We start from the raw sequence: 12602 nt of genomic DNA, 5'->3' as shown, positions 1-12602 counted from the left end.
CTTTTTCCCTCTTCCCTCGTCTCTGTGCAGAAAGGAAGCGCTTTTGACCCGCTTGCTTTTCTGAAGCTGAAAGGGCTGTACCTGATAATACAGTGCTTTCTTAGGCTGTGAGGAAACCTGAGGTAAAAAAATTTCTTCCCAGCTGTTGCTGTGGATACAAGGTCCCCGAGACCATCCCCAAAAATTCCTCACCCTTATAAGGCTCTATGTGCCTTTTAAAGTCAGCATCACCTGTCCAGTGTCGGGTCTCTAATACCCTCCTGACAGAATGGACATTGCATTAATTCTGGATGCCAGCCGGCAAAATATCCCTCTGTGCATCCCTCATATATAAGACGACGTCTTATGTTCGCAAAATAGTATCCCTGTTTGACAGGGTTACAGACCACGCTGCAGCAGCACTATCTGCAGGTCTCAGTCTAGTACCTGAGTGTGTAAATACAGACTTCAGGATAGCCTCCTGCTTTTTATCAGCAGGTACCTTCAAAGTGGCCGTATCCTAAGACGGCAGTGCCACCTTTTTTGACAAACGTGTGAGCGCCTTATCCACCCTAGGGGATATCTCCCAGCGTAACTTATCCTCTGGCGGAAAAGGTACGCCATCAGTAACTTTTTTTAGAAATTATCAGTTTCTTATCGGGGGAACCCACGCTTTTTCACACTTCATTCACTCATTGGATGGGGGAACAAAACACTGCCTGCTTTTTCTCCCCAAACATAAAACCCTTTTTTAGTGGTACTTGGGTTAATGTCAGAAATGTGTAACACATTTTTTATTGCCGGGATCATGTAACGGATGTTCCTAGTGGATTGTGTATATGTCTCAACCTCGTCGACACTGGAGTCAGACTCCGTGGGGGAAATTTACTAAGGTGGGAGATTTTTAGAACTAGTGATGTTGCCCATAGCAACCAATCAGATTATATCTATTATCTGCTAGAAGCAGCTAGATAAATTGTAAGTGGAATCTGATTGGTTGCCATGGGCAACATCACCAGTTCTAAAAATCTCCCACCTTAGTAAATTTACCCCCGTGTCGACATCTGTGTCTGCCATCTGAGGGAGCGGGCGTTTTTGAGCCCCTGATGGCCTTTGAGTAGCCTGGGCAGGCACGGGCTGAGAAGCCGGCTGTCCCATAGCTGTTACGTCATCCAGCCTTTTATGTAAGGAGTTGACACTGTCGGTTAATACCTTCCACCTATCCATCCACTCTGGTGTCGGCCCACAGGGGGCGACATCCCATTTATCGGCATCTGCTCCGCCTCCACATAAGCCTCCTCATCAAACATGTCGACACAGCCGTACCGACACACTGCACACACACAGGGAATGCTCTGACTGAGGACAGGACCCCACACAGCCCTTCGGGGAGACAGAGAGAGAGTATGCCAGCACACACCAGAGCGCTATATAATTTAGGGATAAACACTATCACTGAGTGAATTTTCCCCAATAGCTGCTTGTATAAACAATATTGCGCCTAAATTTAGTGCCCCCCCTCTCTTTTTAACCCTTTGAGCCTGAAAACTACAGGGGAGAGCCTGGGGAGCTGTCTTCCAGCTACACTGTGAAGAGAAAATGGCGCCAGTGTGCCGAGGGAGATAGCTCCGCCCCTTTTCACTGACTTTTCTCCCGCTTTTTTATGGATTCTGGCAGGGGTAATTATCACATATATAGCCTCTGGGGATATATATTGTGATTATTTTGCCAGCCAAGGTGTTTTAATTGCTGCTCAGGGTGCCCCCCCCCAGCGCCCTGCACCCTCAGTGACCGGAGTGTGAAGCGTGTATGAGGAGCAATGGCGCACAGCTGCAGTGCTGTGCGCTACCTTGGTGAAGACTGAAGTCTTCTGCCGCCGATTTTCCGGACCATCTTCATGCTTCTGGCTCTGTAAGGGGGGCGGCGGCGCGGCTCCGGGAACGAACACCAAGGACGGGTCCTGCGGTCGATCCCTCTGGAGCTAATGGTGTCCAGTAGCCTAAGAAGCCCAAGCTAGCTGCAAGCAGGTAGGTTCGCTTCTTCTCCCCTTAGTCCCTCGTTGCAGTGAGCCTGTTGCCAGCAGGTCTCACTGTAAAATAAAAAACCTAACATATACTTTCTTTCTAGGAGCTCAGGAGAGCCCCTAGTGTGCATCCAGCTCGGCCGGGCACAGAACTCTAACTGAGGTCTGGAGGAGGGGCATAGAGGGAGGAGCCAGTGCACACCAGATAGTACCTAATCTTTCTTTTAGAGTGCCCAGTCTCCTGCGGAGCCCGTCTATTCCCCATGGTCCTTACGGAGTTCCCAGCATCCACTAGGACGTCAGAGAAAATAAGAATTTACTTACCGATAATTCTATTTCTCGTAGTCCGTAGTGGATGCTGGGGACTCCGTCAGGACCATGGGGAATAGCGGGCTCCGCAGGAGACAGGGCACATCTAAAAAGCTTTTTAGGTCACATGGTGTGTACTGGCTCCTCCCCTTATGACCCTCCTCCAAGCCTCAGTTAGGTACTGTGCCCGGACGAGCGTACACAATAAGGAAGGATCTTGAATCCCGGGTAAGACTCATACCAGCCACACCAATCACACCGTACAACTTGTGATCTGAACCCAGTTAACAGTATGATAACAAAACGAAGTAGCCTCTGAAAAGATGGCTCACAACAACAATAACCCGATTTTTGTAACAATAACTATGTACAAGTATTGCAGACAATCCGCACTTGGGATGGGCGCCCAGCATCCACTACGGACTACGAGAAATAGAATTATCGGTAAGTAAATTCTTATTTTCTCTAACGTCCTAGTGGATGCTGGGGACTCAGTCAGGACCATGGGGATTATACCAAAGCTCCCAAACGGGCGGGAGAGTGCGGATGACTCTGCAGCACCGAATGAGAGAACTCCAGGTCCTCCTTAGTCAGAGTATCAAATTTGTAAAATTTCACAAACGTGTTCTCCCCTGACCACGTAGCTGCTCGGCAAAGTTGTAATGCCGAGACTCCTCGGGCAGCCGCCCCGTATGAGCCCACCTTCCTTGTGGAATGGGCATCTACATATTTCGGCTGTGGCAGGCCTGCCACAGAATGTGCAAGCTGAATTGTACTACAAATCCAGCGTGCAATAGACTGCTTAGAAGCAGGAGCACCCAGCTTGTTGGGTGCATACAATATAAACAGCAAATCAGACTTTCTGACTCCAGCCGTCCTAACTATATATATATATATATATATATATATATATATATATATATATATATATATATATATATATATATATATATATATATATTTATTTTTTAGGGCCCTGACAACGTCTAGTAACTTGGAGTCCTCCAAGTCCCTAGTAGCCGCAGGCACCACAATAGGTTGTTTCAGGTGAAAACGCTGACACCCCTTTAGGAAGAAACTGGAGACGAGTCCCAGTTCTGCCCTGTTCAAATAGAAAATTTTAATATGGGCTTTTGTAAGACAAAGCCGCCCATTCTGACAATTGCCTGGCCGAGGCCAGGGCTAACAACATGGTCACTTTCCATGTGAGATATTGGTCAACAGCATGGTCACTTTCCATGTGAGATATTTCAAATCCACAGATTTGAGCGGGTCAAACCAATATGATTTTAAGGAATCCCAACACTATGTTGAGATCTCACGGTGCCCCTAGAGGCACAAAAGAGCTGTATATGCAATACACCCTTTACAATCTGGACTTCAGGAACTGAAGTCAATTCTTTCTGGAAGAAAATCTACAGGGCCGAAATTTAAATCTTAACGAACCCCAATTTGAGGCTCAAAACACTCCTGTTTTCAGGAAGTGTAGAAATCGCCCTAGTTAAATTTTCTTCGTGGAGCCTTCCTGGCCTCACCCACGCAACATATTTTCACCACATGTGGTGATGACATTGTGCGGTCACCTCCTTCCTGACTTTGACCAGGGTAGGTATGACCTCTTATGGAATGCCTTTCCCCTTCAGGATCCGGCATTCAACCGCCATGCCGTCAAACGCAGCCGCGGTAAGTCTTGGAATAGACATGGTACTTGTTGAAGCAAGTCCCTTCTTAGCTCCCCAGGCCCTTAATCCTCTGTGAGCATCTCTTGAAGTTCCGGGTACCAAGTCCCTCTTGGCCAATCCGGAGCCACTAGTATAGTTCATACTCCTCTATGTCTTATAATTCTCACTACCTTGGTTATGAGAAACAGAGGAGGGAACACATACACTGACTGGTACACCCACGGTGTTACCAGAACATCCACGGCTATCGCCTGAAGGTCTCATGACCTGGCGGAATACCTGTCCCCTTTTTCGGGCGGCACGTCATCATGTCCACCTTTGGTCTTTGCCAACGGTCCATAATCATGCTGAAAAACTTCCCTATGAAGTTTCCACTCTCCCGGGTGGAGGTCATCCCGGAAAGAACACTGCTGACAGTGCTATCACATGATTTTCCGCCTAGCGAAAAATCCTTGCAGTTTTGTCACTGCCCTCCTGCTTCTTGTGCCGCCCTTTCTGTTTACGTGGGCGACTGCCGTGATTTACTCTTGATGCCAGAATGCAAATATGCCTCTGCGCATCACGCATATATAGAAATGCATCCTTAAAATGCTCTATAGTCAATATGTTATCCCACTGGATCAATACCGGCTGACCTTGAAGCAGAGGTCTTGCTAAGTTTAGAGCATTATAAATTTGCTCTAAGCTTATTTATGCGGAGAGAATTCTCCAGACTTAATCACACTTCCCTGGAAATTTTTTCCCTGTGTGACTGTTCCCCAGCCTCTCAGGCTGGCCTCCGTGGTCACCGGCATCCAATCCTGAATGCCGAATCTGCGGCCCTCTAGAAGATGAGCGCTCTGTAATCACCACAGGAGAGACACCCTTGTCCTTGGATATAGGGTTATCCGCTGATGCATCTGAGGATGCGATCCGGACCATTTGTCCAGCAGATCCCACTGAAGAGTTCTTGCGGGAATCTGCCGAATGGAATAGCTTCGTAATAAGCCACCATTTTTACCAGGACTCTTGTGCAATGATGCACTTACACTTTTCCTAGTTTTAGGAGGATCCCGATTAGCTCGGATAACTCCCTGGCTTTCTCCACTGGGAGAAACACGTTTTTCTGGACTGTGTCCAGAATCATCCCTAGGAACAGTAGACGTGTCGTCGGAAAAAGCTGCGATTTTGGAATATTTAGAATCCACTCGTGCTGTCGTAGAACTACTTAAGATAGTGCTACTCCGACCTCCAACTGTTCTCTGGACCTTGCCCTTATCAGGAAAGCGTCCATGTTTCTTTTAAGAAAAATCATCATTCCAGCCATTACCTTGGTAAAGACCCGGGGCGCCGTGGACAATCCAAACGGCAGCGTCTGAACTGATAGTGACAGTTCTGTACCAGGAACCTGAGGTACCCTTGGTGAGAAGGGCAAATTTGGACATGTAGGTAAGTGTCCCTGATATCCAGTGACACCATATCGTCCCCTTCTTCCTGGTTCGCTATCACTGCTCCGAGTGACTCCATCTTGATTTGAACGCTTGTACGTAAGTGTTCAAATATTTCAGATCTCACCGAGCCGGTTGGCTTCAGTACCACAATATAGTGTGGAATACTACCCCCTTCTGTAAGAGGGGTACTTTGATTATCACCTGCTGGGAATACAGCCTGTGAATTGTGTGAGGGGGAGACGTCTCGAATTTCCAATGTACACCTGGGATACTACATGTAGGATCCCGGAGTTCCCTTGCGAGTGAGCCCACTGCGTGCTGAAACTCTTGAGATGACCCCCTACCGCACCTGAGTCCGCTTGTACGGCCCCAGCGTTATGCTGCGGACTTGGCAGAAGCTGTGAGGGGCTTCTGTTCCTGGGAATGGGCTGCTTGCTGCAGTCTTCTTCCCTTTCCTCTACCCCTGGGCAGATATGACTGGCCTTTGCCCGCCTGCCCGTATGGGGACGAAAGGACTGAGACTGAAAAGACTGTGTCCTTTCTTGCCGATATGTGACTCGGGGTAACAAAAGGTGGATTTTTCAGCCGTTGCCATGGCCACCTGGTCCAATGGACCGCCCCTTTATACGGCAATACTTCCATATGCCGTCTGTAATCTGCCTCACCTGACCACTGTCGTGTCTTCGTCTGGCAGATATGTACATCACATTTACTCTTGATGCCAGAATGCAATATATGCCTCTGCGCATCACGCATATATAGAAATGCATCCTCAAAATGCTCTATAGTAAATAAAATCTTGTCCCTGTCAAGGGTATCAAAATTTTCAGTCAGGAAATCCGACCAAGCCCCCTCAGCGCTGCACATCCAGGCTGAGGCGATTGCTGGTCGTAGTATAACACCAGTATGTGTGTATATACTGATATTTTCCAGCTTCCTATCAGCTGGCTCCTTGAGGCGGCCGTATCTGGAGACGGTAACGCCATGTTTTTATAAGCGTGTGAGCGCCTTATCCACCCTAAGGTGCTTACTTCTGGCGGGAAAAGGTATACCGCCCATAACTTTCTATCGGAGGAACCCCACGTATCATCACACACTTCATTTAATTTATCTGATTCAGGCAAAACTACAAGTAGTTTATTCCCACCCTACAAAATACCCTTATTTGTGGTACTTGTGGTATCAGAAATATGTAACACCTCCTTCATTGCCCTTAACATGTAACTTGTGGCCCTAAAGGAAAAATACGTTTGTTTCTTCACCGTCGACACTGGGGTCAGTGTCCGTGTCAGTGTCTGTCGACCGACTGAGGTAAATGGGCGTTTTTACAAGCCCCTGACGGTGTCTGAGACGCCTGGACCAATACTAATTTGTCCGCCGGCTGTCTCATGTCGTCAACCGGCTTGCAGCGTGTTGACATTATCACGTAATTCCATAAGTAAGCCATCCATTCCGGTGTCGACTCCCTAGAGAGTGACATCACTATTACAGGCAATTTGCTCCGTCTCCTCACCAACATTTTCCTCATACATGTCGACACACACGTACCGACCTACAGCACACACACAGGGAATGCTCGGATAGAGGACAGGACCCACTAGCCCTTTGGGGAGACAGAGGGAGAGTTTGCCAGCACACACCAAAATGCTATAATTATACAGGGACAACCTTTATATAAGTGTTCCTCCCTTATAGCATTTAATATATATTTATATCGCCAAATCATTGCCCCCCCTCTCTGTTTTAACCCTGTTTCTGTAGTGCAGTGCAGGGGAGAGCATGGGAGCCTTCCCCTCAGCCTTTCTGTGAGGGAAAATGGCGCTGTGTGCTGAGGAGAATAAGCTCCGCCCCTTTCTCGGCGGGCTTTTCCTCCCGGTTTTTTTAATACTGGCCTGGGTTAAAATACATACATATAGCCTTAATGGCTATATGTGGTGTATTTCTTTTGCCAAATTAGGTATTTATATTGCTGCCCAGGGCGCCCCCAGCAGCGCCCTGCACCCTCCGTGACCGTGTCAGTGAGCCTGTGAGACAACAATGGCGCACAGCTGCAGTGCTGTGCGCTACCTCTATGAAGACTGTGAAGCCTTCTGCCGCCTGTCACCGGACCTCCGTCTCCGCCGTCTTCAGCGTCTGTAAGGGGGATCGGCGGCGCGGCTCCGGGACGAACCCCAGGCTGACCTGTGTTCCGACTCCCTCTGGAGCTCAGTGTCCAGTAGCCTAAGACTTCAATCCTCCTGCACGCAGGTGAGTTGCAAGTCTCTCCCCTAAGTCCCACGTTGCAGTGATCCTGTCGCCAGCAGGAATCACTGATTAGTTTAAACCTAAAAAAGACTTTTCTAAACAGCTCTATAAGAGAGCCATCCAGGTTGCACCCTTCTCGGACGGGCACAGAAACCTAACTGAGGCTTGGAGGAGGGTCATAGGGGGAGGAGCCAGTACACACCATGTGACCTAAAAAGCTTTTTAGATGTGCCCTGTCTCCTGCGGAGCCCGCTATTCCCCATGGTCCTGACGGAGTCCCCAGCATCCACTAGGACGTTAGAGAAAAGTGTTTATTACTCACTTGTGCTAATATCTGTAGGGATTTCGTCCTCCTTACGCTGCTGATCACCCCTCACATACGTTTCTTCTTCTCCCTCTATATCTTCTGTCTTCATATCAGTCACATACGTCTCTTCTTCTCCCTCTGTATCTTCTGCCTTCATATCAGTCACATACGTCTCTTCTTCTCCCTCTATATCTTCTGCCTTCATATCAGTCACATACGTCTCTTCTCCCTCTATATCTTCTGCCTTCATATCAGTCACATACGTCTCTTCTTCTCTCTCTATATCTTCTGCCTTCATATCAGTCACATACGTCTCTTCTTCTCCCTCTATATCTTCTGCCTTCATATCAGTCACATACGTCTCTTCTTCTTCCTCTATATCTTCTGCCTTCATATCAGTCACATACGTCTCTTCTTCTCTCTCTATATCTTCTGCCTTCATATCAGTCACATACGTCTCTTCTTCTCCCTCTATATCTTCTGCCTTCATATCAGTCACATACGTCTCTTCTTCTTCCTCTATATCTTCTGCCTTCAAATCAGTCACATACGTCTCTTCTTCTCTCTCTATATCTTCTGCCTTCATATCAGTCACATACGTCTCTACTCCCTTTATATTTGTAAGATCTTCACCCTAAATAACCCATATATAAATGAATGCTTTATTAATGCCGGAAATCATTACTCAGAGTAATCAGGAGACTATCAGATTATTAGACACATTGATCTGTACAGACCATATAGTGCAATGGGGCAGAAAACCTGCGAGATCATCCCAGCTAATTGGACTGACCCCTAAAACTATAACCCCATCTGCTTTCTTATACAGGGATAGATGTTTTCATGTTATCAGGGTCCTACTGTGGTGCATGGGGCTAGAGACCCCAATTACACTGCTTTCCCTGTGTATCTCATTATCACCCGGATATCCTGCACCAGCCCCATCAGAACAATAAGTACCCCTGTACATCACAGCGCGTAACCCCCTGGGGTACTAGGGCCCCAAGTTGGGAATGACGGATATAGTGTAAAGTCACTTTGGTATATTGGCGAGACCCTAAATCCCACCTACCTGATCCTCCTGTGAGATCCTGTGATTCTCCTCTGTACAGTCCTCGGAATACAAACGGGGACATCTCTCTGGGGTATCTCTGTTACTGGGTCCATCTGTAGGAGACACACAGTGACTGAGTACAGTGTATATATGTGATTATCAGATGGTGTGTGTATATAGGGGCCCCCATACCTACTCTCCCCTGTACAATACATGACAGTCTCTTCTTACCCAGTGATGTGAGGGGCCGGTGATTCTCCATCATCACGTCCTTGTACAGACCCCTGTGTTCCTCTATATACTCCTCCTCCTGCATGGAGACATAGACAGTGACATCCTGACACCTTATAGGAACCTGACACACACAGTGATACAGTCATCACCCAGACACGTCCCCTGGTGTTACTGTATAATGTCCCATTCCCAGCAGTCACCTCTCCAGTCATCACCCAGACACATCCCCTGGTGTTACTGTATAATGTCCCATTCCCAGCAGTCACCTCTCCAGTCATCACCCAGACACATCCCCTGGTATTACTGTATAATGCCCCATTCCCAGCAGTCACCTCTCCAGTCATCACCCGGACACGTCCCCTGGTGTTACTGTATAATGTCCCATTCCCAACAGTCACCTCTCCAGTCATCACCCAGACACGTCCCCTGGTGTTACTGTATAATGCCCCATTCCCAGCAGTCACCTCTCCAGTCAGCAGCTGAATGATCTTGTTGGTGAGTTCCAGGATCTTCTGGTCATTGTGACTCTCATGTATCAGTGAGTGAGGTGGAGGCACCGTGATGGGGCTCTGGGTCCTGCTCAGTCCTAAAGACACACGGGGACAGCTGCTGGGTGTCTCACATTCACTGGATGTCTTCTTTACTACTGTATAACCCTGTGTAGTGTGAGAAACAAATAACAGGTAAATTACACAATAACTGCATAGAATCACAGATCATCTCACCTACCCCAGTCATGTCCCTGTATTATTACTATAGATATAAGTGATGTCACTGTGACGCTCCCAGATCCCCTCACTTCCCCAGTCATATCCCTGTATTATTACTATAGATATAAGTGATGTCACTGTGACGCTCCCAGATCCCCTCACCTCCCCAGTCATGTCCCTATATTATTACTATAGATATAAGTTATGTAACTGTGACACTCCCAGATCCCCTCACCTCCCCAGTCAGCAGGTAGATGATCTCCAGTGTGAGATTTAGTATCCTCTCAGTCATGTGACTGCTGTAGTTCGCCATCCTCAGGGAATCAGTGACGCATCTCATCCTCATGTAACGTCTAGTAAACACTCAGTGGTCTAGAAGTATAATAATAATAATAATAATAAGAAGAAGAAACACCAGAGTACACAAGTAACATACTGTAGAAATAAAGCAATATGTAACCAATAAACCCTCCTCGCACATATATTGTTAAGTGAGGAGCATCAGTATTGTTATAAGATTACACAGGAGTCTGGGTCCAGTCACTCACATTTGCTTCAAATTGCACCAGGTTGCAGATATTTTGGTCTTAGAAGATCCCACAGTAACATAAAATAACAGGACACTAAAGACTGCTCCTCCTCTATTATAACAATAACAATAATAATACTAAAACACAACAGCCTGATCCCTCTTTATAACAACAACAACAACAACAACAACAGCTGGACACCTCTCAATATATATCTCATGCCATATAATAATTATTATAGGAATAACACTCCTATATTATATTAATAGGACAACACAGGCTGCTCCCCCTGTATAACAACAACAACAACAACAACAACAACATCAACAACAGGACACCACAGCCTGCTGCCCCTGTATAATAATTTTAACAGGACTCAACAGGCTGTTCCACCTGTACAACAACAATAATAATAACTTGACATGACAGGCTGCTCCACCTGTATTATAATAATAATAATAATAATAATAAATAATAATAAGACACCACAGGCTGCTCCACCTGTATAATAACAGTACACCACAGGCTGCTCCCCCTGAATAATAATAACAACAACATGATGACACCACAGGCTGCTCCCCTGTATAACAACAACAACAACAACAACAGGATTTTGATACCTACCGGTAAATCCTTTTCTCCTTGTCCGTAGAGGATGCTGGGGTCCACTTCATGACCATGGGGTATAGACGGTTCCGCAGGAGCCATGGGCACACTTAAGACTTTTCAATGGGTGTGAACTAGCTCTTCCCTCTATGCCCCTCCTCCAGACCTCAGTTATAGGAACTGTGCCCAGGGAGATGGAAAGGATTTACTTTAATACTAATGGTGAGATACATACCAGCTCACACCTCAACCATGCCGCACAACATGGCATTCAACATAACACACGCCAACAGGCATGAACCAATTACAGCAACATGAAGAAACTAATAAAACACAACATGTGTAACTCTAATAAACAAAACTGCAGGTAAAGTACGCACTGGGACGGGCGCCCAGCATCCTCTACGGACTAGGAGAAAAGGATTTACCGGTAGGTACCAAAATCCTGTTTTCTCATACGTCCTAGAGGATGCTGGGGTCCACTTCATGACCATGGGGTTTATACCAAAGCTCCAGTACGGGCGGGAGAGTGCAGATGACCCTGCAGCACCGATTGACCAAACTTGAGGTCTTCATCGGCCAAGGTGTCAAACTTGTAGAATTCTGCAAATGTGTTTGACCCCGACCAAGTAGCTGCTCGGCACAGTTGCAATGCCGAGACCCCCCGGGCAGCCGCCCAGGATGAGCCCACCTTCCAAGTGGACTGGGCCTTCACCGACGTCAGTAACAGCAATCCAGCCATAGTATGAGCGTGCTGAATCCTACTTCTGATCCAACGCGCAATAGTCTGCTTGGAAGCAGGACACCCAATCTTGTGTGGAGCATACAGGACAAACAAAGACTCTGTTTTCCGTATTTGAGCTGTTCTAGCGACATAAATCTTCAAAGCTCTAACCACATCTAGAGACTTTGAGTCAGTGAATGTGTCAGTAACTACTGGCACCACAATAGGTTGGTTTATGTGGAAAGATGAAACCACCTTTGGAAGAAAATGTTGACGACTTCTCAACTCTGCCCTATCTTCATGGAAAATCAGGTAAGAACTTGTGAGACAAGGCCCCCAACTCAGACACCCGCCGTGCGGATGCCAATGCCAAAAGCATCACCACTTTCCAAGTGAGATACTTCAACTCTATCTCTTGTAGAGGCTCAAACCAATTCGATTGAAGAAACTGCAACACCACATTAAGGTCCCATGGTGCCACTGGAGGCACAAATGGAGGCTGGATGTGCAGAACCCCTTTCACGAAGGTCTGAACCTCTGGAAGAGAGGCCAATTGTTTTTGGAAGAACACTGACAAGGCCGAAATCTGGACCTTGATTGACCCCAATCGGAGGCCCGCCTCCACTCCAGCCTGCAGAAAATGGAGAAAACGTCCCAACTGAAACTCTTCCATAGGAGCCTTCTTGGATTCACACCAAGACATATATTTTCTCCAAATACGGTGGTAATGTTTCAAAGTTACTCCTTTCCTGGCCTGAATAAGGGTGTGG

General features: G+C 47.1%; 1 protein-coding gene across 2 annotated transcripts in view; it reads right to left on the bottom strand.

Moving 5' to 3' along the window:
* Positions 1-12602, bottom strand: part of LOC135054559 (zinc finger protein 271-like) — a 56845-nt gene that overhangs the window by 27316 nt on the left and 16927 nt on the right. For both annotated transcript variants that reach the window (XM_063957713.1, XM_063957714.1), the window contains exons 2-6: positions 10208-10344; positions 9727-9918; positions 9260-9338; positions 9047-9141; positions 7990-8608 (exon numbers count right to left, since the gene is read on the bottom strand). In XM_063957713.1, the coding sequence (XP_063813783.1) occupies positions 7990-8608; positions 9047-9141; positions 9260-9338; positions 9727-9918; positions 10208-10318 (1096 nt within the window). In that variant the 5' untranslated portion in view covers positions 10319-10344. The remainder of the gene's footprint in view (positions 1-7989; positions 8609-9046; positions 9142-9259; positions 9339-9726; positions 9919-10207; positions 10345-12602) is intronic.

Source organism: Pseudophryne corroboree, chromosome 3 (genome assembly GCF_028390025.1).
Source record: "Pseudophryne corroboree isolate aPseCor3 chromosome 3, aPseCor3.hap2, whole genome shotgun sequence".
In the NCBI taxonomy this organism is placed as follows: Eukaryota; Metazoa; Chordata; class Amphibia; order Anura; family Myobatrachidae; genus Pseudophryne; species Pseudophryne corroboree.
This window is presented reverse-complemented; position numbering and strand designations above follow the sequence as displayed.